Consider the following 25,684-nt stretch of genomic DNA (forward strand, 5'->3'; position numbering starts at 1 on the left):
TTGTAAACTTAAGAAGAAAAGGGTCTGAGTTTAGCCTATGTCCAGTGATAAGATACTTTGAACAGTTGGTTTCAGGGCCATGGTCCCCTGTCTTCCTTCAAAGCTGAAAGATGTTGAGCGCTTGGCTGTTGTGTCCCAGTGCGAGTGTCCTTACTTGCTTGGCGTCTCGTCCAGGACCAGTACCACCTCAGAACCAATAGCATCCCCAGGGTGGCCAGCGCTACAATCACCACCCTGACCACTGTCTCAGTGCTCCACCCTGTGTGAGAGGGAACATGGGGTTAGTGTGTCTGATGTAGTCTGTTCTCAGATTCAGTGTGTCTGATGTAGTCTGTTCTCAGATTCAGTGTGTCTGATATAGTCTGTTCTCAGATTCAGTGTCTCTTATGTAGTCTGTTCTCAGATTCAGTGTGTCTGATCTAGGCTGTTCTCAGATTCAGTGTGTCTGATGTAGTCTGTTTTCAGATTCAGTGTGTCTGAGGTAGTCTGTTCTCAGATTCAGTGTGAGTGATGTAATCTGTTCTAAGAACCAATGTGTCTGATGTAGTCTGTTCTCGGATTCAGTGTGTCTGATGTAGTCTGTTCTCAGATTCAATGTGTCTGAGGTTGTCTGTTCTCAGATTCAGTGCATCTGATGTAGGCTGTTCTCAGATTCAGTGTGTCTGATGTAGGTTGTTCTCAGATTCAGTGTGTCTGGTGTTGTCTGTTCTCAGGTTCAGTGTGTTTGGTGTAGTCTGTTCTCAGATTCAGTGTGTCTGATGTAGGCTGTTCTGAGATTCAGTGTGTGTGATGTAGGCTGTTCTCAGATTCAGTGTGTGTGATGTAGTCTGTTCTCAGATTCAGTGTGTCTGGTGTAGTCTGTTCCCAGATTCAGTGTGTGTGATGTAGTCTGTTCTCAGATTCAGTGTGTCTGATGTTGTCTGTTCTCAGATTCAAACTGCTGTATCTTAAAACCAGCTTAAGCATGAGACCGCCATGTTGCTCATGTTGACTCCCCATGAAAAAAGCTGTGCAGTGCGTGAGGAGGGTGTGGTTGGAAGGTGTCACTAGCAGGCTGTTAGTGGGAACAGAGGCCTAACCCATCCCTATGGCTGGAGGATTGTACCTTGCTTGCTGGGCAGTGTGAGGTGCAGGGGGACCTGTTCTCTGAGCAGGCTCCCTGTGAACACCACACAGGCCCAGTGTAGCTGGTCTTCAGTGAGGCTGGGCAGGGTGAGCTTGAGCATCGTTTTTGGGGATCTCTCTGTCAGGACCTCCTGTTTTACGAGCTCCCCCCTGCCCCCCTTCATCTGGAGCCAGGCCAGGGTCACAGTCCCAATCACCTGCGATATCTCACAGTTCAGCACAACTGGCTGATTCCTGGACAGACCACCAGGGGGCTCTGTTGAGACTGAGAGAGCACATGAACATGGATTAATTATTTATTTAATTAATGGATATATTTTTTAAATTGCAAAAAAATAATTTACCTGTAGATATCATTGATTAATAATGAAGTGCCAGTAAAGTGCACTGACTATATTACTTTGCATTAGCACTTTGGTTGAGTTTATCCATTATTTCTTTATTGAAATATTTTCATGCAGATATCATCCATTATTACGAATGAGGTTTCTGGGAAGAGCACTACCTGGCTTTGGATAAACACTTCTGTTGCTTCCTGTTTGCCTATGATGATGAATATTATTGACAAAAACACTCATTTAATAAGCATCATGTTGACGTGTACCTATTATTTATTCAGTTATGTAAATCATGTAAGCTAAAACTAAATCTGAACTGCAAACTTACCCTGAATAGTTACCAGATTTATTTCAGCCATCCTGTTTCTTTCATAAAAGCAGGTGTACCTTCCGCTGTCTCCAAACTTCACTGGTGAGATTTTCAGAGTAAACTTAGACCCATCATAGACATCAGATGAGACTCTCTCTTTGTCCATCTCCATGGAAATTGAAGCCTTCTTGTGTTTACCAGCATAGGCCACAGGGATTGCTTGTGTCTCAGACACTGGCGCCCAAGACCAGGAGGCGTTTGTGTATGAGCTCAGAGAATGGCAGATTAGCACCGCCTCACTGCTGTTCAGACTCCCTCTGTACAGAGTGTGCTGTGTTCCAAGTGTTTCTGAGGAATAAAGTTGTGGTTAGAATTACTTTCTGTCCAGTTGGCGCATGTACTACAGCTGGTAGTGAGCAAAAACAAAAAATAAACAAAAAACGAAACAAACAGAGTGTAAGTCAATCCAACTGACACAGAGCTGGTGAAAGCCTCGTTCCAGAATAGCCCATGAAAAATATCCCACCTCCACTATCCACCTGTATGGGTGGATGGCATTGTAAATCCCTTCCTATCATTAACAAAGGCTCACTAACATGTTGACTGATCCTCTGCCTGTGTTTATAGTCCTTATATTCGGGTTTCAAAATATGCAGTTGATGCACTGACACTCTGTACCAAAACATTGCACAGCTATACAGTAATTCAAGTTCATTGGTTGGAAATTGGCTCCAATTGCCACAGCCAATGGCGTTTCAAGGTCAGCATGTTTACAGGGAAGGGGTGGGATAAACAGTGTTGTGGTTTGAGGTTGTTTGTTGCTGCTATTCCTCTCTTGACCATTAGAATGACAAAATTACCTATCGTACCTTTAACCTTTATAAAGTAGGTCAAATGTGTGAAACCTTTGCTAGCCCTAATTGTTATATAGGGATCAATTGCCACTACACAGACTACTTCTGACAAACCTTTCAAAATAGGGGAGGAGTTAAAACAGTTAAACCTGAAGCTGCTTCTGTGAATGGGATGAGAGCTGCTTGCAGAGTATCATACCCTTGGTGACTTTAAGTTCATTGGGAACGCTGAAAATAAGCGTTCCGTTCCGTCGGAGTGTACAGTTATAGGTTCCCTCACTGTGTTCGTCAAAACTGTGGATGATGATGTGGGCAGTGTTGTTGTAGAGCAGCGTTGTGTTAGCAGTGGGTTCTCTGTCCCGTTCCCAGGCCAGTGTAGCTGAATCTGGAAGGTGGGATACCTCACAGCTCATGGTCACATCAGATCCTTCAAGTGCTCTGAGAGTGTGCAATGGTTTCACTGCAGAAGAGAAGAGTGTTGATTTAGAGAAGGGTAAACCTTTTCATCACATCATTGTGTTATGTGCATAACTGTGAATTTCATGTGTGCTATGTACCCTTAAAAATAAGATTTTTTAAAACTTTGCGTTATGATCTTTTTCTTCCACATAGTATAAGAAATAATAAGAAATTAGAAATATGTTTCCAATGCACGTATGCATTTTTGAACTACGTAAAGCAGCAAATGTACCTTTTATCATGAACACTTCAACCTGAAATTAGCTTTGTCTGGTTTAGTTTGAATCTGATTTCAGATTTAACATTTTTGAACGTACAATACAAGATGTACAGTCAGGTCCAGAATGATCAGTTTCGGTTAACCGCTTAAACGTTTAACTCTTCACACCCCTAGTTTAAAGATGATTGATTTCCTTGGGTTTGTACTGATGGAAAACCCTCTTCAAGTCAGTGATCCTTGGGTTCTCTCTCATCATCTTCCTCACCATCTGCACTTGCACCCTCTTCCTGGCAAGTTTGTAACCATTCCATATGTTAGACATTTGTTGATTTTTGCCTTAAATGGCATGTTTAAAAGTTTATATATATATATTTTCCTAACTTGGGAAGTTCCTTTTTAATCTGCATCTTTTCAATTGACAGATATTTGACTTTTCCCATGATGATGGATTACAAAGGGATTTTGCATGCATGCAGCGCACTGTTGTACTGTAATAAAATGGGAAGTGATGGAATGACATAATGTATGTCCGTCCTTTAGACTGAGATAAGCTAAATACATAAAATTGAGTTACTAATTTAAGTTTGTTTGATTTTATTTACTATCATTGTTTAGGGTGTCAATCATTTTGACATCAATGGGTTTCAGAAATATTGATTACTAACAAAACATAAAAACATGAGAGTAAATTTTTTAAATGAAAGTATATCATTTTAGCATGTGTTTAAAAACAACATAAAGGTTATTGTCTGTATTGTTTATTCCATTCCACCTTTTTTTCTTACATTTATATCAAGGGTGCCAATAATTCTGGACCTGACTGTAACTATAACTTTGTGTTATGATATACTCTCACTGAGCACTTTATTAGGTAGACCTGTACACCAGCTTGTTAATGCAATATCAGCCAATAATGTGGCAGCAACTAAATGCATAAAAGAATGCAGACATGGTCAAGAGGTTCAACTGTTTTTCATAACAAATGTCCGAATGGGGAAGAAATGTGATTGACCGCGGAAATATCAGAAGTATCAGACAGGGTTGGAGTATCTCAGAAACTGCTGATCTCCTGGGATTTTCAAGCACAACAGTCTCTGGAGTTTGCAGAGAATAGTGCGAAAAACAAAAAGCATCCAGTGAGCAGCTGATCTGCTGGCAAATACGCCAATCAGTGGAGAAGGGCCAGAACAGTTGAAGGTGACAGTAACACAAATAACCAGCCATCAAAACAGTGAAGAGCATCTCTTAACACACAACACGTCAAGACTCTGTATATATCTAAAAAAAAGACATTTTGTTTACAGTACAGTCATTATTTACAAAATGTAGGAAAGAGCAAATTTACCTACTACAGCAAACACTTCAAACTGCACCAGATTAACTTTCTCTGGTTTAGTTTGAATGAAAGTAAAAACTCCTGCATTTTCTAACTCTGGTTCCAGAGAAAGGTCATACTTTCCTTGTTTTGAAATGGGCCCATTAAGATTCCATGAATACTTTCCATTGGACTGCATAGTTATTACACAAGCTTTTGTGTATCGTCCGTCATAAGATGTCCACTCCCAGATGAATTCTTTCCCATTGGGCTCAGCAGGGGCTTGTAGAGAGACCTTCTGATAATCCCCATAAATGAAGTATTTGTGCTGCACCAACACTGCAGAAAGAGAAACATATCAACATATCAAAAACATATTTTTGGAACAAACAAACAAACAAACAAACAGAGCAAAAGTCACCAAAGTTAACTATCCAAACACTGCTTACCTAGCCAACTAAAAATACCGATACACAAAGCAAGTCACAGAGACAACAATTAAGGTTCACAGGGAGGTAGGGAGGGATGGGGAGAGGTGCTGCTTGAAGAGGTGCGTCTTCAGCTTGCGCTTGAAGGTGGGGAGAGATTCTATAGTTCTGACCTCAACGGGGAGTTCGTTCCACCACCGTGGAGCCAGAACAGACAGTAGTCGTGAGCGTGAGGTGGGGGTTCTGAGAGGGGGAGGTGCCAAGCGGCCTGTGGAGGCTGAACGAAGAGGTCTGGCAGGGGTGTAGGGTCTGATGATTTTTTGCAGATAAGCTGGGGAAGACCCTTTAACTGCTTGGAAGGCTAGCACCAATGTTTTGAATTTGATGCGAGCCATGACAGGCAGCCAGTGGAGGGAAGTAAGCAGGGGGGTGACGTGTGAGTATTTGGGAAGGTTGAAGACCAGACGAGCTGCTGCATTCTGGATGAGTTGGAGGGGTCTGATGGCGGACGCTGGGAGGCCAGCCAAGAGGGAATTGCAGTAGTCCAGGCGGGACAGAACCATCGCTTGGACCAGGAGCTGGGTCGAGTAGGGGGTGAGAAAGGGGCGGATTCTCCGTATGTTGTAGAGGAAGAACCTGCAAGACCGGGTCACCGCCGCAATGTTCTCGGAAAGGGACAGTCTGCTGTCCATCACCACGCCGAGGTTCCTTGCACTGGGTGACGGCGTGAGTGTGGTATCCCCGAGAGAAATGGAGAGATCCAGATGGGGAGAGGTATTAGCAGGGATGACTATCATTTCAGTTTTACCTGGGTTGAGCTTTAGATGGTGGTTGTCCATCCAGCTCTGGATGTCCCTCAGGCAAGCAGAGATACGGGCTGAGACCTGCGTATCAGACGGCGGGAACGAGACGAAGAGTTGGGTATCGTCCGCATAGCAGTGGTAGGATAGCCCATGTGCAGTGATCACAGGGCCAAGGGAGCGAGTGTAGAGAGAAAAAATAAGCGGGCCAAGGACTGAGCCCTGGGGAACTCCTGTGGCGAGGGGCCGAGGTGTCGATACCGAACCAGCCCAGGCAACCTGGAAGGAGCGACCAGAGAGGTAGGACTCAATCCAGTCCAGGGCTGTGCCACAGATGCCCGTTGATGACAGGGCAGACAGGAGGATGGAGTGATCCACAGTGTCGAAGGCAGCAGAGAGATCTAGAAGAATGAGGATAGAGGAGAGGGAGGCTGCTCGTGCGGCATGAAGTGACTCACTGACGGAGAGGAGCGCAGTCTCTGTCGAGTGGCCCGATCTGAAGCCAGACTGATGGGGGTCTAGCAGGTTGTTGTTAGAAAAGAAGGAAGAAAGTTGAGTAGAAGCGGCTCGTTCTATAGTTTTAGAAAGGAAAGGAAGAAGAGATACCGGGCGGTAGTTCTGGATGATGGAGAGATCCAGGGTAGGCTTTTTTAGACACAGATCCAACTGCTTCATGATTATATTTAATTTCAGTATGGAGTTAAATTGCAGTTACTTTATTAAACCCAGGTGATTAGACCCAAGTTAATCTGATACAGGACTATAAATAGAGATATAACATTAATCCTATCCAAAAAATCACCTGAAATGAAAGGTATATACAGCAATTCATGGAAACCCGGGCAAACAGAAAGTAGAACTGTTTCCACATAAATGAACATTTTGAGCCTCTGTAAACTTGCAGCATTGTGGGTCATGTATGGAATACTTGTAGACCTCTAGATCATCTGTGTTACTGCAACTTCATGAATTTGTACATCATTGCATGGAGTGTGTGGCGGCACGGATGGTGCAGTGGGTAGCACTGCCGCCTCACAGCAAGGAGGTCCTGGGTTCGAATCCCTGTCGGCCGGGGCCTCTCTGTGCGGAGTTTGCATGTTCTCCCCGTGTCTGCGTGGGTTTCCTCCGGGTACTCCGGTTTCCTCCCACAGTCCAAAGACATGCAGGTTAGGCTGATTCGAGAGTCTAAATTGCCCGTAGGTATGAGTGTGTGAGTGAATGGTGTGTGTGCCCTGCGATGGACTGGCGACCTGTCCAGGGTGTATTCCTGCCTTTCGCCCAATGTATGCTGGGATAGGCTCCAGCCCCCCTGCGACCCTGATCAGGATAAGCGGGTTCAGATAATGGATGGATGGATGGATGCATGGAGTGTACATAACAATATTAAAGACTTTATCACTCATAATTTCATATAATTCCATATTTTAAAAGTCTGAGTAACTGTCTGGAATCTGCGGAAGCATTTCACTGAAAGGCAGTATGTTGCAACTTCCTGTGTTACTTCCTTTTGAATAGAAAACTTGCACATTAATAACATGTCTGGCAAATGTGCCAGAGTTATCCAAGGGGGCTAGTTTTCACCAGTAGAGCCTGGGCTATGTGTCTTTTCGATTGAGGGAGGAAACCGGAGTACCCAGAGGAAGCCCATGTGAACACGAGGAGAACATGCACACAGAACTCCACACAGAGAGGATCCGGGCTGGCCAGGACTCAAACCCAGAACCTGCTTCTTCCAGGACTCAAATCCAGAACCTGCTTCTTCCAGGACTCAAACCCAGAACCTGCTTCTTCCAGGACTCAAACCTAGAACCTGCTTCTTCCAGGAATCAGTGCTAACCACTGTGCCACCATGCCCACTCATATGACTGTAAGATAGCTTAGCTTTCTGTAGTGCTATAAATGAACTATTTGTCCATTACGATTTTGTTCAGTTATTGTACATTTGATTACATCCTAAATCTTACATTCTAAAATGTCCCTCGGGATGAATAAAGTATATATCTATCTATCTATGTATCTATCTTTCTATCTACATCCTTGTAGGATTTATACAGTATATTAATAAGTACATAGAAAAATGATTGAGGCAGAAAGAGAGACTCACCCTCAGCTGAAAGTATGTGATAGTATCTCGATATCCAGAGTAGGGTCCACCAAAGTACCATCCCCATGGCTTCTGCCCTACACAGCCCTTGTGGTTACTTGTGTCTAACTTCTGCCCTTCACAGTCCTTTTTATCTAGCCTTTCTACAAGTTATGTGAACAGGAAATGGCTAAAAAAAGAGGCAGTATCAACCACAGTGGTTAAGCAATGTTCTGCAACAGCTTGCACAAGTTTGCTTGAAAGTTCTGTGGCACGTCAGTACTCATCTCCGGTTCTGTTCATGGCTGTGCTCAGCACTGTGACCGTGTCTGTTATTCATCTCCGGTTCTGTTCATGGCTGTGCTCAGCACTGTGACCATGTCTGTTGAAGCACAAAGACCTGCCATTTAATCTGTTAACTACAGGTCATCACATGATGTTCTATTTTGTGAACAGATGTAATATTTTAATATTATTGTCTGCATGTTTTTCATACAGAAGCAGGCGGACTCTTCTGATCCAGATGTCTGTGTATCCGGGGAAAACCAAAGGCAGCCAATGAGTTATTACCTTCGAATCATGATTGATTCTCATGACATCACATTAATGGCATTTGGCAGATGCTCTTATCCAGAGTGATGTACAGTTGATTAGACTAAGCAGGAGACAAGAACAGCTGTGCACATCTTACTACACGGGGGATTGAACCACCGACCTTGCGGGTCCCAGTCATGTACCTTACCCACTATGCTACAGGCCGCCCGGATTCTCAACACTCGGATTAAAAAAAGAGGAAATACAGAAAAGTTGAAAGTGTCTAAACATAGATTTATTAGGAACTGTTTCACCACTGACACCACTTGACAAGTTGGGTACAAGCAGGCAAAAGCGCAGTGAAACCCATTTAGTCTGTAATAATAATAATAATAATAATAATAATAATAATAATACATTTTATTTGTATTGCACTTCATATTTTTTTTTAAAAATCTCAAAGTGCTACAGATTAAAAAGCAGAAGTGCTAAAAAAGAAATACAAAACATGAGAAAAATTTAAAGCCTAGCAGAAGGCTCTAGAAAAAAGGTAGGTTTTTAGACCTCGTTTAAAAGTATCCACAGTCTGTGGTGCCCTCAGGTGGTCGGGGAGAGCATTCCACAAACTGGGAGCGGCCGAGCAGAATGCCCAATCCCCCATTGTGCGGAGCTTGGTCCTGGGGGGTTTGAGGAGGTTGGTGGTTGCAGAGCGGAGGGTACGTGAGGAGGTCTGAGGGGTAAGGAGTTCCTTAAGGTAGCGGGGGGCATTTCCGTGTATGCACTGGTGGGTGAGGAGGGAGACCTTGAACTCAATCCTAAGTGAGATGTGGAGCCAGTGAAGTGATTTGAGGATGGGGGTGATGTGATCATATTTGCGCACCCTCATCAGGATCCTAGCAGCGCTGTTTTGGACATACTGCAGTTTCTGGAGGCCGTTACTAGGAATCCCGATGAGGAGTGCATTACAGTAGTCAAGCCTGGAGGAGACAAAGGCGTGGACGAGCTTCTCTGCATCTGTCAGGGTGAGTGTGGGACGGAGTTTGGCAATGTTCCTAAGGTGATAGAAAGACGTTTTACTCAGATGTTTGATGTGAGTCTCCAAGGTGAGGCGAGAGTCCATTCTAACACCCAGGTTTGTGACTGATGTGGAGAGGGGGATGTTCTGGCCAGAGAAGGTAATGCTGGTGATGGTGGATGACCGGACCTGGTGTGGTGTGCCGACTAGGATGGCTTCAGTCTTGGAGCTGTTCAGCTGTAGGAAGTTGTGCTTCATCCACGCCTCTATCTCCTCCAGGCAGGTGGTGAGTGTGGATAATGGCAGGAGTGCAGATGGGATGGGGTTTGTTTTTAGATAGAGCTGTGTGTCATCAGCATAGCAATGGAAAGACATTCCATGTCTGCTGATGACACGGCCAAGGGGGAGCATGTAAAGCGTGAACAGAGTGGGGCCCAGCACCGAACCCTGGGGGACACCACAGGTGACATTGTGGGTGTGGGATTTTGCCTTTCCCAGGGCTACGTGCTCAGCTCTGCCAGTGAGGTATGAAGTGAACCAGTTGTGGACAGTGTCAGAAAGGCCAATGGTGGAGTGCAGACAGTGGAGGAGGATGTTGTGGTCCACAGTGTCGAATGCTGCTGTTAGATCCAGGAGGATGAGGAGGGATGGGGAGCCAGTGTCTGCTGTCATCAGGAGGTCGTTGGTGACCCTGACCAGAGCCGTTTCCGTGCTGTGGCCAGGGCGGAAACCAGACTGAAATGTCTCAAAAATGGCTCCTGAAATGGATTTGCCGCTTGGGCTTGGTGTAGGGGGAGGGAAACAGCAGCTCCATTGAGATGGTCTTGTGGTCAGACACACCCAGATCATAGACCTGTAGATTGCTAATGGGGGCGGAGTTTGTGATGACCAGGTCGAGGGTGTGTACCCTGGAGTGTGTGGGGACGTCGACATGCTGTTGGAGGTTGAGACAATCCAGTAGTTGAAGGAACTCGGCTGCAGAGTGACAGGAGGGGGTGTCGGCATGAATATTTATATCTCCAAGAATTATGATATTAGCAGAGGTTGTATAGAGTCTAGTGAGAAGGTCGTGCATCTCTGGGATGAAAGCTGAGTTGGGTTTGGGAGGCCGGTAGATGAGAAGTATGGTCATGGGGAAGGGGGGTTTACATTTAACTGCAAGACATTCAAATGAAGACTGTGTAAGCAGAGGGATGGGGGACAGCTCCAGTTTCTGTCGGTGTATAACAGCAGGGCCACCACCACGACCAGTGCTGCGGGCTTTCTCCAGATAGCTGTAACCAGGAGGACAGGCTTCATTTAGGGCAGAGTAAACCTCTGGCTGGTGCCATGTTTCTGTAAGGCACATGAAGTGCACCGAGTGCGGCAATGCTCTGATGACGCGTCAGGCGTGCGACAGTGGACCAGATGGATGGAATGGTTGGAGCAGAAAGGCTAGGCTGGTGGTAGATAAACTTTCGACGGGAACTTCTATGGAGATAACGGGGTCGGCGCAGAATTCCAAGCTCTGCGATCGCCGAGATGCACGTTGGAATGGCGCAGGTGTTAAGATTCAGTAGTTGCGAGACGGAGTATCTGAAACTCATGCCGGACGCCAAAAGTGTTAGCCTGGGGCTAGCCGTTTAGCCAAACACAGAGATGGAGAACTGTCAGGCATAACGGGAAGATGGACCATAGCATGGCGGTAGGGTGCATGAAGCACGGAGACTGGCTGGAGATTGTCGGGCAGCTGATGTAGCTTCTAGCCGCTTGATGTCTGAGGTCGGCTAGCTGCTCGGTAGCTAGCTAGCTAACTGCAGAGGTAACTTTTAGCGGTCCTGGGCTCAAAGCCAAACCGCACCGGGACAGTTGAGGGGCTGCTCCAGGAGTATACCTCGCAGCGCTGGATAGATGGCAAAGTGTCAAATTGACCGTGGGAGGAAGACAGCTAGCTAGCTAGCTAGCTAACTGCAAGGCAGCGGTCCTAGGCTCGAAGCCAAACCGCACCAGGACAGCTGAGGGGCTGCCCGGGAGTATACCTCGCAGTAGTAGTGCTGGATAGACGGAGAAGTCCGGGTGTTCACCCTTTGACAGAGGGAGCCGCTGTTGGAGATGGCAGTGGGTGAGTAGACAGCCATCAATTTCGTAGCGGTCCGTGAAAAAAATGCCCAAAAGATATAGCTTGACAAATGCCAAAAATTTCAGAAAATAGCCCTGCAACCTAGACCTTTTAAAAAGCTTTTAGATTGCACTAGCTTCAAAAAATAGTTAGTAGTTCGGACGGACGGAGAAGCGGCGAACAAACAAACGCCAGCGTCCTCTCCCTCTCTCCCTCTGTGTACAAACAATCTCTGAATGCCCTGGACAGAGAGACAAACAATCATCACCACTCCTCTGTCCTGAGCTGGAAAATCCCCAGAGGGGGAACCTTGAAACTGATAGCGGTCATTATCATATGTGAAGTGGTCCAATACACAAATTTGTCTGTCTCCCAACAGTACATAATCAGAAACAGTTGTTAGACTGCAGAAATGATTGTTTGTAAAATGGCGTTCATACTCATCCGGTTTCCCCTCCGCAGCATTTCTCCAGGACAGACAGAGTCCTGAAGCACCAGCGGATGTGCAACGGAAACCGGAAGACGAGCGACATGGACGCTAGAGATGAGCGGTCGGTCGGTTGCTCACGTCCCGAGAAAAGCCGGCACAAGTCCAACGAAAGGCCCCGGCTTCCGGTAAACCTTCTGCAGAACATCGAACGGGGCGAGGCGGGCGAGGAACTTGGGCCGGTCAGAAGGGAGTCCCCCTCACTCCGCTCGCCGTGCTCCACGGTGAAGGGTGGGCGCGAGTTTTCGGCGGAGCGCCCCGATTCGCCGGTTGGTGGCGGCTGTCTGGCCGAGGCGCCCGCCTCTGAGGTGGACCGCTCCCGTAACCTGGTCCTGAAGAAGCTGGCGAGCGGAAAGACCTGGGAGAGGCCCGCAGGCCCGCAAGACGACTCGTCCCCTTGGTCCTCCTTTGACGACGGGAAGGTCGGCAGGCACACCTTTCGGCTGGTGGACACGCCGGGGTTCGGACCCGGACGTCGTGACCTGGATGCAGTGACCGTGACCGTGACCGAGCAAACCGGCAGCAAGCGGCGCCAGCTATGATGACGCCATGCAGTTCCTGAAGAAGAAGAGGTACCTACAGCCCGGTGCTCCCAGCTCTGGTCAGGACTGCGCACTGAACGTGGCGATCGGTCAACAGGCATCTGCTGGAGCAGGCATCCGCAGCCGTGGCCCAACCACCTGCGTTTCAGCTTCTCAGACCACAAAGACTGAGATCAAGTCTATCCAGGACAAACATATCCTGTCCGACGAGGTCCTACAGACCCTCCTAGACCACTTCTCCAACAAGGCCAATGGGCAGCCGGAGGTCTCCTTTGGTGTGGCTGGCACCGTGTCGGTCAGTTCGGCTCATGCGCGCTTGGACAGCCATGTTAAGGCCCTGGGGACCAATTCCCACGCGCCCCCTAGTGGCAATGCCACCATGTTGCAGGAGTACTCCAAGTTTCTCCAGCAGGCTCTGGAAAGGACTAGCCAGAATGACAGTTATTTGAATGCGCACGGTCTTCCCTTTGTTGCCAAAGGCCAGTCGCGTTCGAACCCGCCAGAATTCTCTGCCCCGGATATGCATCACGCCTCCTCTGGCCGTGCGCCCTCCGGCATGCGCTCGTCCCTGAGGTCGTCCTCGGAGAAAGCGCGCTTCGGACTCCTCGACGGCGACTCCGGGCGTTCGTTCTCGTTTTCGGGCGAAGAAACGGACCCGTCTTCTGTCTCCTCAACCGAGGACTTCCTGGAACGGGAAGCCCCTCAAAGAAGGTGCAACAGTCCGGTGATCGGCCCGCCTTTTCCGATGGCCGCCTTCGAGCAGAACATTCATTCCCAGTTCTCCGGCTGTGGATCCGGGCTGTCCTCCCTGTTTAGCGTTTCCAGTGTGGTCGTGGATCTGCACGGACATGAGGGTGGCACAGATCTCCCAGGGTACCCTCTAGCCCAGGGGTCTCCAATCTTATCCAGAAAGGGCCGGTGTGTGTGCAGGTTGTTGTTTTAGCACAGGACTAAGACAGCTGATTCTACTCATCTAGGTCTTGATTAAAGACCATGATTAGTTCATTAGTATAATCAGGTGTGTTACTGCTGGGTTAAAACAAAAACCTGCACCCACGCCGGCCCTTTTAGGATAAGATTGGAGACCCCTGCTCTAGCCGATGTGGCCGATGGCAGAACTCGACCGACCTCATCTCTGGATTCTACGGACAGCCAAATCTATACTTGAATTCATTTATTATATACTTGGATCATTTCATAGCCTCGATTATGTCTCGATTATTATTATCAAATTATCGCCATTGGCTTTTAACAAGGTAGGTAACTGGCTGTGTGAGTTTTGAAATTCAAGCGATGTTAATAGCTGGACCGGTCTTTTGAGACGGTATGTTATGGATATATCCAGCCTGAGCTATTTAGCAAATGTATTGCAAAACCATAACGGTTATGTTGCACAAATGACAGTATTCATTAATTTCATTGAAAAAATTGAAGTGTGTGCCGTCTACTGCCTTAGGACATTGCAAATGTCAACTGACATTTTCTTAGGTCTTTTCTGTTGATTTAGTTACATTTATTGCAGTTTCAGTTCATAGATGGTCATTTATAATATATTTTAATAATGTAAAACGTATGAGATCGATTATAAGAAGTCAATATCGTGTTATGTATCATACAGATTAAATATGGTATTCCCTCTAATATTGTGATTTAGATTTGTTTCACAGATTTATCATATTATGTGCATAAACAAATTGTGATGTAAGTACGTTATGGTGTAAACGATCAAATGTACACCTCTGTTGTCAACACAAACAAGTACGCCTTTATTTCGACATTGCCATCACTGGATATGAGTTATTCGCCAATTTGAGGAAACAAAGCAAGTTAAAGGTACAATCGGTAAGATTTTTGTGTTAAATCATTGTTACAAGACCATTGTAAATCCCTTCCTATCATTGAAAAAGGCTCATTGACATGTTGACTCACACTGCCTGTGTTTATGCAGACCGACACCAAAACATTGTATAACTGCAATAATTAAAGCTCATTGGTTTAAAATTGGTTGTAATGGTTTTAACTGGTTTAGCTTGTTTTAGAAAATAATTTCCTTAACTGGAAGATGAACCGTGACTTTGTTTTACACTATATCGCAAGTTTACACCTAATTGCACGTTTACTTACATGTTGTGTATACAACAAATTGGGCTTCCACCAACCAATGCGCTATTTGCGCTTTACTTATTATTATTTTTTTTGTATGTGGGATATTGAATCATTTTTAATATTGCCTATTTAAATTATTTCAATGATACACAACAGTGCATATTTACATGACGAAAATCTCTTTAGCCTTGTAGTGGTATGCAAAAGCTTGTAACAATGTTTAACACAAACGCAAATATTATTACTTTTTCGTAAAAGCTTCATTTAGCAAGAAAGAATGAAACGGTGGCAAATTCACATGTGAACAAGTCATGGAAAATCTGGCTTCTACAGATGGCTTCTTCCATCCCGAATGGATTTACACTGTACAGACATGAGATGCAGTTTTTTATGTGGACTTTTTGTTTCGTTGATCGATTTGATTGCAGCATATCACGCGTTGTTGATGCTTGCATAGACCACTTTATCATTTTCTTCCAGTTCCTGTGGAAATATGATGTATCAGAATTTTTGTTAAGATGACTTTAGAACATGGAAAAAAATATCCTGGCTGATGGAACAAGGCCATCAAGCGACTGAGATTCTGAATGAAGAACTGTGTGTTTCAAACGTTTCTTTTCCAACAAAGAAAAGTGGACCATCATCTACTAAATTTTCCAAATGTTCTGTTGCTTGTCTGAACATGATATGTGCTGACTGCATTAGTATGTAAATTAAGAGAAAATCACGTTCGTATTGTCTGACGTATCTCATACTTACAGAACGAGACCGCCTCCGTTGTCTGTGTGGGTCTGTAACACCAAATAATGTAATTACATCACAATACGTTCACTTGCTCCTACTAATTGAATTCCTTCAGTATTGGTTACAACACCTTGCTACCACTGATTTAAAAACATGTATCCAAAGTCAGGTAACACTTTTTCTCTGCTTCATTTTTTTAAGGTATAGCTATTGTAGCTCGTTGCTTCTATATATTCAGAGCTTTTGATTATGATTGGAAGGAAAAGAAATGTGAAAAGTTAATAACAACCGCTGAAGGAGATCAGCTGTTTTTAATCATTTAATGAATGAATAATAACTTAGTTGAAATAAATGATTAAGTTAATAAATGATCTGAAATGGTAGATAAAGCCTGGAGCTACAGCTGCAGGTTGAACATACTGTGTGTCCTTGGTGGAAACTGGTTTCGTCCAGTAGAGGAGTGAACGGCATTGGTGCAGACAGCAGTTGAGGCAGAAATAATTGGGTGGGACAAAATCCACTGTGCACACCAGCCAGGTTTTGCACCCCTTTCATATGGTAATGGGGGCCCAAAATTCAGACGCTGCCCCAGTTGCAATGTTTGGAGAAAACTCATGAACTGACCAGTGTAATATGACTGTTTTATAATGATGGTAGCAGTGCAGACTTACTGAGATGGGGAGCGGTCTGGGAGAAGGCCAGGTAATTGAGTTCTTCACTCTCGTTCCCCTCTGTGGCTGTGCCTGGGTTTGCTGTTAGTAAGAAGACGTATAACACTGATTGTGATGCTGATAATCCACACCTCATTTCTTTTTTTTTATTAAACCATTATTATTGAGTAACACATTGTAGTTGGTGAAACTTTCTAGGTTTTTATATGCAATTTGCACATGAGGGCATTGCAGAAACAATATATACCGTAATATTTAAAACATATTTGCACTTACAATGACTATTGCTTTTGGTTATAACTGCTCTACATGCGTGTTCTACTATTTATAGATTTTTGATACTTTTCACTTGCTGAGAATCTTATGTACTTGTAATTGGTTTTGGATTAAAAGCGTCTGCACAATGACAAAAATGTGAAATCTAAATGTAGAGAAGGCTAAGATCCATGGTCATACGAATCCTACTTCCCATACGCTTCCCTTGAGTGGGTGAAGAGGGGTGCATCTCAGTACACACAAAGAATTGTTACCCTCCTTTCCTCCACAACCACCTCATCTCCTACCTGGAAATGTCGGGGGTAGGCGACAAGTGGAGGAAAAGAGGACGCATTTTTGGGAGAATCGGGACACACCCATCTTATGATTAGCACCACACACGTTGTTGACGGGGTGAGACATCTGTCCTTTCTGGAGTGGCCATGCAGCAACAACCGTGCTTTGACTGGGTCTTTGTTTTGGCGCCCTCTTGTGGACATAGTGACAAATTACACTTCCTTAAAATGACAATGCATCTGATGGCCAAATGTTGTAATTTTATTGAATCATTTCTCCCCACAGTTTTCCGACTTTTTCCCCATGTCTTACCTCCTTACCTTGCTCAGCACCCACACCAAGGGCATTGTGGGACAAGCGCCCCTCTCATGCGATTCGCAGTGAAGCAGTGATGATTTCATGCCTGTCAGACACACGACGGACTACACACTGACTGCTAGAGGCCAGGTGAGCCCCTGGTGTGCAGCTGGGAGTAACTGATGCACACCTGAAAACCACCCGCTGACCCAACGATCATAGCTTGGAATTGTGGGCCCCCTGAAAGAATATTGCCCTGGGGCCCCCGTCCCTCTGCAGTTTTTGTGGGCCCCTTCCAGCTGTGGCCCCTAGTGTCATCGCCGCCTTTCACCCCACTAGCGCCGGCCCTGTCCAGCTGTGACCTGCCTCTGTGGCCCTGCATCCAGTCATATGTGGGGGCTGATTGGGGCCAGACTCACACCGGCCTTAATATGGTCCAGGCTGTGGGATCTCTGGGCACAGCTTGTCCTTCTCAGAGAAGGCAAAAGGGCCACACTACGAATCCAAATGTACAAACACTGGGACCTATCGTTCAGGAGTGCATCCCCAAAAGCACTACGGGCACAATTCAGAGGACACAACAGATTTCTACAGAACAGGTACAAGTCTGATGCACCAAAATGGTGAGAATTGCAGACGTTCTCCATGTTTTCACACCCATTTTGGAACATGGAATGAGGGGACGGCCTGTAGCGTAGTGGTTAAGGTGAATGTTTGGGACACACAAGGTCGGTGGTTCTAATCCCAGTGTAGCCACTATAAAATCCGTACAGCCGTTGGGCCCTTGAGCAAGGCCCTTAACCCTGCCTTGCTCCTGCTTAGTCTAATCAACTGTATGTCGCTCTGGATAAGAGCGTTCTGCCAAATGCCAATAATGTAATGGAACGTTTGGGGCCGGTTAGTCCTGGACTAAACAGAGTTTTGCATGGAGAATGTCCATTAGAAATTGAGTGAGTCTAGGACTGGGCTTAATCTGGCCCATGAAGTCATGCTCGACTGCTCCGGTTCATGCAGCATATCAGTAGTTGAGTTATCCACGTTACCTTGATCGTTCTGTGTCTCTGCGACTTTACTGTAGATGTTGTCAGCTGCACTGGAATCACCGTTCCCTCCGACTGCTAATGTGGACAGAAGTGTGAGAGACAGAAAGATTTCAGAAAACATTTTCATCTGACGTCAGACGATTTAAATAAATGGATGATCATGTAAATGTATGAAATATTTCGCTGAATGTTTCATACATTTAGCTAAATATTTGTTTTGTTTCAGATATTTATGAATGAATCGGTTTACAAATGAATAAATTAATGAATATTTCATCAAATGTATGAAGTGTGAGGGAGGAAAGGGGAGCTTAAAGAGGAACACATTTCACTGTAAATTATCTTTATGGAAAATGATCTACAGGCACACAGGGACGGCCTGTAGCGTAGTGGTTAAGGTATGACTGGGACCCACAAGGTCGGTGGTTCTAATCCCGGCGTAGCCACACACACTCAGCCATTGGGCCCGTAACCCTGCATCGCTCCAGGAGAGGACTGTCTCCTGCTTAGTCTAATCAACTGTACGTCACTCTGGATAAGAGCGTCTGCCAAATGCCATTAATGTAATGTAACATTCCAGACAAGTTTAGAATTGATCATTTTGCGTGGAGCGTTCTATTCGGAACTTGCCAAGAAAGAGTGAGTCTTAAATAAATGCATAAAATATCAGATTTTTACTACTAAAGCATATTAGGGGACCACAATCTAACTTCTGCATTTTATTATCAATAGCCAATATCTACACATTAATGGGAGCAGCACAGACATCGAACCACAAAGGAAAAATGGCAGCAGTCTGTTTAAATGAGCAAATGTTTCGAATGGAACTTAATGAAGCTTACTTCTCTATTATTAAGAATGGAACATGAGTCTCGAGAGTTACTGAGCCCACAGCTTTGCCTGTGAATTTGGCTGGTATAAACTATAAATTAAAAATACATAAATACATGAGAGGTTCAGATGAGTATCATTACAGTAGTTTTTGAGCATGAGCCTCTGGTGTGTCGTATCAGTGGATATGAATAAGTTTGTTTGGGCTATTATCTCCTGATACATAAATGAATTAATTATATTTATTTCTAATGAAATAAAATGTTTATATTATCCTTTCTTCAGGAGGGACAAACTGGTACTAGTAATAGCCACCAGAGAAAAAACAATTGTAAAGGTTAAACCTACAGGTTAATCTCTGCGATTTGAAATTGCCACATTCAATTAAACAATGGAATTTTTAAATAATGCCGCTGTACTCTGGAGGTCAAAGCTATGTTTTAGAGTGAATGCTCTGTGGAAGTGTTGCTAGAAATCTCTGCCAGACAGAGAACGGTGAACAGAGAGTAGAGCTCTTACCTGTTGCTCTTTTCAGACGACGAGACAACAGTCCTCCACACAACAACAACAACAGTCCAACACACACCGCGGCACTACAGGCCAAAATGATCACCAGCTGCCTTCCATCATCTGTATTACCACAAAAGAAGAGAACTTAACAAGTGAGCTCAGAACATGGAGAGCATTCGATTTCCTTATTTAGCTGCATTGAAGTTAGTCCTTATTAAGCAAACAATGAGAATATTCAATTGCTTGATTTCCTAATTTAGCTATATAGCATAAGTACACATATTATCTGAAAATATTCATTATTATACATTATTAACATTAATTATTAAACATTATTAAAGTTTAGTCCTTCGTTTAGAATAAATACATAAAACGTTATACACTACTAACATTAACCAGGAGAGGGAGCCAGCTGCCTATGAAGTCTTGCTGTAAGTCATATTCATCATTTAGCCAAACTACATGAGACTAGTACATATTCCATTCAATTATAAAATAGAAAATAAATTGAGGAGTTAACATCATGGCGTATGGAAAATGTAATGCTTTAAATGTAATACTAAATTGTTCAGATCTGAGTGACATTTGTAAACCTTGAGCCCAAGTGGTTCTAACATAAATCCTTGTTTTGCGACGGAGACGTGTGAAAAGTTAAGGCCAGAGGAACTACGGTGTTACACTGGTGTCACTTATGCAGAACTGAAAGCTACCACAAAGAGCGAGGCCTATTTAGATTTAGATTTATAAACAGGGCATACAGTAAGTGGACTGCCATATCAGCAAACACAAGGGCACTGGAGTGACAGAGGCAATGATGCTCTGGGGCATGGTCTAGTTTCAGTTCCCATTTTAACAGACCCTGTGGTCATCGGTTGAATTTAGTTGTTCATTTTCAGTCTTAAGTATGCTCACAGAGGCAAATGTGTAGGTGTGGGGGAGACAGGTAGGCATTTCACCCCCAATGTTTTTGTTTGAATTCATTGCTAGACTAGCTAGTGTGCTTGTGAGACAAGGTGGTCAACAGCAGGGCTGCCCAACCCTGTTCTTCTAGATTTTCATTTCATTTCAACTTGAATTTGGCACACCTGTCTCTACTTCTTAGCAGCTCAATGAGATTTCTAGCTGTTGAATGAGGTGTGCTTTGTGAGGGTTGGAGTGAAAACCTACAGGATGGTCAGATCTGCAGGAACAGGGTTGGGCAGCCCTGCTCTAGCTGTTGAATGAGGTGTGCTTTGTTAGGGTTGGAGTGAAAACCTACAGGACGGTACTGTAGCTCTCCAGGAAAAGGGTTGAGCAGCCCTAGTCTAGAGTCTCCCCCAAAGCTGGAATTAAACCAATGTCGTTCAAGTTTTTGTACCTTGCTTGAGGTGCAGGGGGACCTGTGTTCTGAGCACGCTCCCTGTGAACACCACACAGGCCCAGTGTAGCTGGTCTTCATTGAGGCTGGGCAGGGTGAGGCTGAGCATCGTTTTTGGGGGTCTCTCTGTCAGGACCTCCTGTTTTACGAGCTCCCCCCTGCCCCCCTTCATCCGGAGCCAGGCCAGGGTCACAGTGCCAATCACCTGCGATATCTCACAGTTCAGCACAACTGGCTGATTCCTGGACAGACCACCAGGGGGCTCTGCTGAGACTGAGAGAGCACATGTACATGGATTATTTATTTAATTAATTTATGTATATGTTTTTAACATTTCATTTTTCAAAAAAAATAATTTGCATGTAGATATCATTGATTCATAATAAAAGTGCCAGTAAAGTGCACTGACTATATTACTTTGCATCAGCACTTTGGTTGAGTTTATCCATTATTTCTTTATTGAAATATTTTTATGCAGATATCTTCCATTATTCTGGAGGGAGTATTACCTGGCTTTGGATAAACACTTCTGTTGCTCCCTATTTGCCTATGGCAATACATGACGATGAATATAATTGACAAAAATGCTCATTTAATAAGCATCATGTTGACATGAATGATTATTAATTCAGTTATGTAAATCGTGTAAGCAAAAACGTAAGCTGAACTGCAAACTTACCCTGAATAGTTACCAGAGTTATTTCAGCCATCGTGTTTATTTCATAAAAGCAGGTGTACCTTCCACTGTCTCCAAACTTCACTGGTGAGATTTTCAGGGGAAACTTAGACCCATCATAGATATCAGATGAGAATCTCTCTTTATCCATCTCCGTGGAAATTGAAGCCTTCTCGTGTTTAACAGCATAGGCCACAATGATTGCTTGTGTCGCAGACACTGGCACCCAAAACCAGGAGGCTTCTGTGTATGAGCCCTGATAATGGCAGATGAGCACCGCCTCACTGCTGTTCAAACTCCCTCTGTACAGAGTGTGTTTTGTTTCAAATGTTCCTGAGGAATAAAGTTGTGGTTAAAATTACTTTCTGTCCAGTTGGCACATGTACTACAGCTGGTAGTGAGCAAAAACTAAAAGAAACAAAAAACAAAACAAACAGAGTGTAAGTTAATCCTACTGACAAAGAGCTGCTAGGAGCTTGGATCCATAATAGCCCATGAAAAATATCCCACCTCCCACAATGAAAGCTGTTGTAGGCAGCCTGGCAGGTCTGCTTCTAAACATGGCAGACGGGTCCTTCTCTTTCTTAGTTAACGGCTGAGGGCTCGTTCATGCAGTACAGAGTGCTGCCTTTAACCACTGAGCCACCCAGCTCCTCACAGGCCGGTCAGCATATGGGGATGCTGAGCTGCATCTGGAGAAAGAACCGCTCCAGTACAGTATATACCAGACAACTACCCGCCTGCTGACAGGATCTATTCTGTTTGAGGTAGAGAAGATCTCAGAAATATGGTAATCCTAAATATAGGGAGAAATTGCCACTACACAGACTACTTCTGACAAACCTTTCAAAATAGGGGAGGAGTTAAAACAGTTAAATCTGAAGCTGCTTCTGTGAATGGGATGAGAGCTGTTTACAGAGTATCATACCCTTGGTGACTTTAAGTTCATTGGGAACGCTGAAAATAAGTGCTCCGTTCCGTCGGAGTGTACAGTTATAGGTTCCCTCACTGTGTTGGTCAACACTGTGGATGATGATGTGGGCAGTGTTGTTGTAGATCAGCGTTGTGTTAGCAGTGGGTTCTCTGTCCCGTTCCCAGGCCAGTGTAGCTGAATCTGGAAGGTGGGATACCTCACAGCTCATGGTCACATCAGATCCTTCATGTGCTCTGAGAGAGCGCAATGGTTTCACTGCAGAAGAGAAGAGCGTTGATTTAGAGAAGGGTAAACCTTTTCATCACATCATTGTGTTATGTGCATAACTGTGAATTTCATGTGTGCTATGTACCCTTAAAAATAAGATAGGCCACAGCAGAAGAAAACTTAATAAGTCTAAAGAATAAGTCTAGTAAATACCTAATAAAGTGCTCACTGGGTGTCTATTATCTAAAAAAAAGTTTTTTGTATACAGTACAGTCATTATTTACAAAATGTATGAAAGAGAAAATTTACCTACCTACAGCAAACACTTCAAACTGCACCAAATTTACTTTCTCTGGTTTAGTTTGAAAGAAAGTAAAAACGCCTGCATTTTCTAACTCTGGTTCCAGAGAAAGGTCGTACTTTCCTTGTTTTGAAATGTGCGCCCGTTTAAGATTCCATGAATACTTTCCATTGGACTGCATAGTTATTATACGAGCGTTTCTGTATCGTCCGTCATGAGATGTCCACTCCCAGATGAATTCTGTCCCTTTGGGCTCAGCAGGGGCTTGTAGAGAGACCTCCTGATAATCCCCAGAAATGAAGTATTTGTACTGCACCAACACTGCAGAAAGAGAAACATAGCAAAGACACAGATCCAACTGCTTCAAGATGAAATTTAATTTCAATATGGAGTTAAATTGCAGTTGCTTTATTAAACCCAGGTGATTAGACCCAAGTTAATCTGATACAGGACAATAAATAGAGATACAAAATTAATCCTATCCAAAAATTTGAGTGAAATTATTTGTAGAAGATTCCATATCACCTGAAATTAAACTCTTCAGGTATATACAGCAATTCATGTAAACCCGGGCAAACAGAAAGTAGAACTGTTTCCACATAAATGAACATTTTGAGCCTCTGTAAACTTGCTCCATTGTGGGTCATGTATGGACTACTTGTAGACCTCTAGATCATCTGTGTTACTGCAACTTCATGAATTTTGTACGTCATTGCATGGAGTGGACATAACAATATTAAAGACTTTATCAGTCATAATTTCATATAATTCCATATTTTAAAAGTCAGAGTAACTGCCTGGAATCAGTGGAAGCATTTCACTGAAAGGCATTATGTTGAAACTTCCTGTGTTACTTCCTTTAGATTTGAAAACTTGCACATTAATAACATGTCTGGCAAATGTGCCAGAGTTATCCAAGGGGGCTAGTTTTCATCAGTAGAGCCTGGGCTATGTGTCTTTCGATTGAGGGAGGAAACCGGAGTACCCAGAGGAAGCCCATGTGAACACGAGGAGAACATGCACACAGAACTCCACCCAGAGAGGATCCGGGCTGGCCAGGACTCAAACCCAGAATCTGCTTCTTCCAGGACTCAATCCCAGAACCTGCTTCTTCCAGGACTCAAACCCAGAACCTACTTCTTCCAGGAATCAGTGCTAACCACTGTGCCACCATGCCCACTCACGATTTTGTTCAGTTATTGTCCATTGGATTACATCCTTGTAGGATTTATACAGTATATTAATAACTAAATAAATGATTGAGGCGGAAAGAGAGACTCACCCTCAGTTGAAAGTGTGAGACAGTACGTCAATATCCAGAGTAGGGTCCACCACTGTACCATCCCCATGGCTTCTGCCCGACACAGCCTTCTTACTGGTGTCTAACTTCTGCCCTGCACAGCCCTTTTTACTGGTGTCTAACTTCTGCCCCACACAGCCCTTTTTACTGGTCTCTAACTTCTGCCCTACACAGCCTTCTTACTGGTATCTAGCCTTTCTACAAGATATGTGAACAGGAAATGGCTAAAGAAAGAGGAAGTACCAACCACTGTGGTTAAGCAATGTTCTGCAGCAGCTTGTACAAGTTTGCTGTGAAGTTCTGTGGCACCTCAGTACTCATCTCCAGTTCTGTTCATGGCTGTGCTCAGCACTGTGACCGTGTCTGTTATTCATCTCCGGTTCTGTTCATGGCTGTGCTCAGCACTGTGACTGTGTCTGTTGAAGCACAAAGACCTGCCATTTAATCTGTTAACTACAGGTCATCACATGATGTTCTATTTTGTGAACAGATGTAATATTTTAATATTATTGTCTGCATGTTTTTCATACAGAAGCAGACGGACTCTTCTGATCCGGATGTGTTTGTATCCGGGGAAAACCAAAGGCAGCAGCCTTCGAATCATGATTGATTCACATTACATCATGAAATTAGCTTTGTCTCATTGGCATTCAGCATTGATCCAGAGTGATGTACAGTTGATTAGACTAAGCAGGAGACAAGAACAGCTGTGCGTATCTTATTGGGGCCACACGGGGGATTGAACCACCGACCTTGCGGGTCCCAGTCATGTACCTTACCCTCGACGCTACAGGCCGCCCGGATTCTCAACACTCGGATTAAAAAAAGAGGAAACTGTCTGAACAGATTTATTAGGAACTGTTTCACCACTGAAGCCGTGAGACTTCACATGAATGCAACATGAAGTGTGAAGAATCTCATCCGACATCCCGCTTGACAAGTAGGGTACAAGCAAGCAAAAGTGCTCTGAAACCCACTGAGTCTGTGCACAAACAAGCTCTGAATGCCCTGGACAGAGAGACAAACAATCATCACCACCTCTCTGTCCTAAGAAGACACAACTGGCTGAGCTGTTTCTAGGACAGTGTTCAAGAACTGCATTGCTTTCAATGACCAGAAGTGATTGCTAGATAGACATTCCAAAGTTCAGTAATATAATGAAATATAATATAATATAATAATATTAAGCTTGATTTATATAGCACCTTTCATACATAAAATACCTACCTGCCTCCTGAGGGTATTTAAAGCCATCGCTGGCAGTCAGTCAGCGCTTTGGTGTCAACTGTTTGCTCTTACAGCAAGCTGGTATGCACGCGGTAGACTTGGTGTCTTAATGAGTCAGGTATCATGCTGTTTCGGGTCTCTTTCACATTTAAAAATAGAGGTAAGGAAGACGCTCAGCCTGTTGGTGCTGTGTGCACTGCTGACGCCTTCCGAAAGGTTCTTTGTTTTTTTTTGTTTTTTCATTTATAGCTCGTGTGAGCTTGTGGGTGAGGGACGTTGTCCCCGGTATTTGTATTTTGGTTTGTGTTTTTCTTGAGCTG

The 25,684-nt window shown here is 44.3% G+C and overlaps 2 protein-coding genes and 1 long non-coding RNA gene across 3 annotated transcripts; all 3 read right to left on the bottom strand.

Annotated features, from left to right (window-relative positions):
- Window positions 1-71: 71 nt before the first annotated feature.
- LOC133123653 (uncharacterized) lies at window positions 72-24,337 on the bottom strand. The gene is made up of 7 exons (XM_061234132.1): window positions 24,321-24,337; window positions 7,954-8,087; window positions 4,652-4,960; window positions 2,908-3,087; window positions 1,792-2,121; window positions 1,106-1,390; window positions 72-259 (listed from the first exon to the last, which is right to left on the bottom strand). Exons 2-7 carry the CDS (start codon window positions 8,018-8,020, stop codon window positions 72-74), a joined length of 1,359 nt encoding a protein of 452 aa, XP_061090116.1. The 5' UTR covers window positions 8,021-8,087; window positions 24,321-24,337.
- LOC133124928 (uncharacterized) lies at window positions 14,351-19,484 on the bottom strand. Its single transcript, XR_009708366.1, has 5 exons — window positions 19,372-19,484; window positions 18,022-18,096; window positions 16,130-16,210; window positions 15,474-15,505; window positions 14,351-15,197 (listed from the first exon to the last, which is right to left on the bottom strand). It is a non-coding gene; the product is annotated as an uncharacterized LOC133124928 (long non-coding RNA).
- Window positions 20,935-24,271, bottom strand: LOC133123654 (uncharacterized). Its single transcript, XM_061234133.1, has 5 exons — window positions 24,120-24,271; window positions 22,850-23,158; window positions 22,324-22,584; window positions 21,622-21,728; window positions 20,935-20,961 (listed from the first exon to the last, which is right to left on the bottom strand). Exons 1-5 carry the CDS (start codon window positions 24,184-24,186, stop codon window positions 20,935-20,937), a joined length of 771 nt encoding a protein of 256 aa, XP_061090117.1. The 5' UTR covers window positions 24,187-24,271.
- Window positions 24,338-25,684: the final 1,347 nt, after the last annotated feature.

The sequence above is a fragment of the Conger conger genome, chromosome 3, assembly GCF_963514075.1.
Source record: "Conger conger chromosome 3, fConCon1.1, whole genome shotgun sequence".
Lineage (NCBI taxonomy): Eukaryota > Metazoa > Chordata > Actinopteri > Anguilliformes > Congridae > Conger > Conger conger.

Excerpts from the sequence above, each read along its gene's own strand:
- LOC133123654 (XM_061234133.1), bottom strand. The coding sequence starts at position 24,186 with ATGGGGATGGTACAGTGGTGGACCCTACTCTGGATATTGACGTACTGT. Across the intron at positions 22,585-22,849 it reads GTTTGAAGTGTTTGCTGTAG|TGAAACCATTGCGCTCTCTC; the intron begins GTAGGTAAATTT and ends TCTCTTCTGCAG. Across the intron at positions 21,729-22,323 it reads TGAACTTAAAGTCACCAAGG|GAACATTTGAAACAAAACAC; the intron begins GTATGATACTCT and ends TTTATTCCTCAG.
- LOC133123653 (XM_061234132.1), bottom strand. The coding sequence starts at position 8,020 with ATGGGGATGGTACTTTGGTGGACCCTACTCTGGATATCGAGATACTAT. Across the intron at positions 3,088-4,651 it reads TGAAGTGTTTGCTGTAGTAG|TGAAACCATTGCACACTCTC; the intron begins GTAAATTTGCTC and ends TCTCTTCTGCAG. Across the intron at positions 2,122-2,907 it reads CCACAGTTTTGACGAACACA|AAACACTTGGAACACAGCAC; the intron begins GTGAGGGAACCT and ends TTTATTCCTCAG.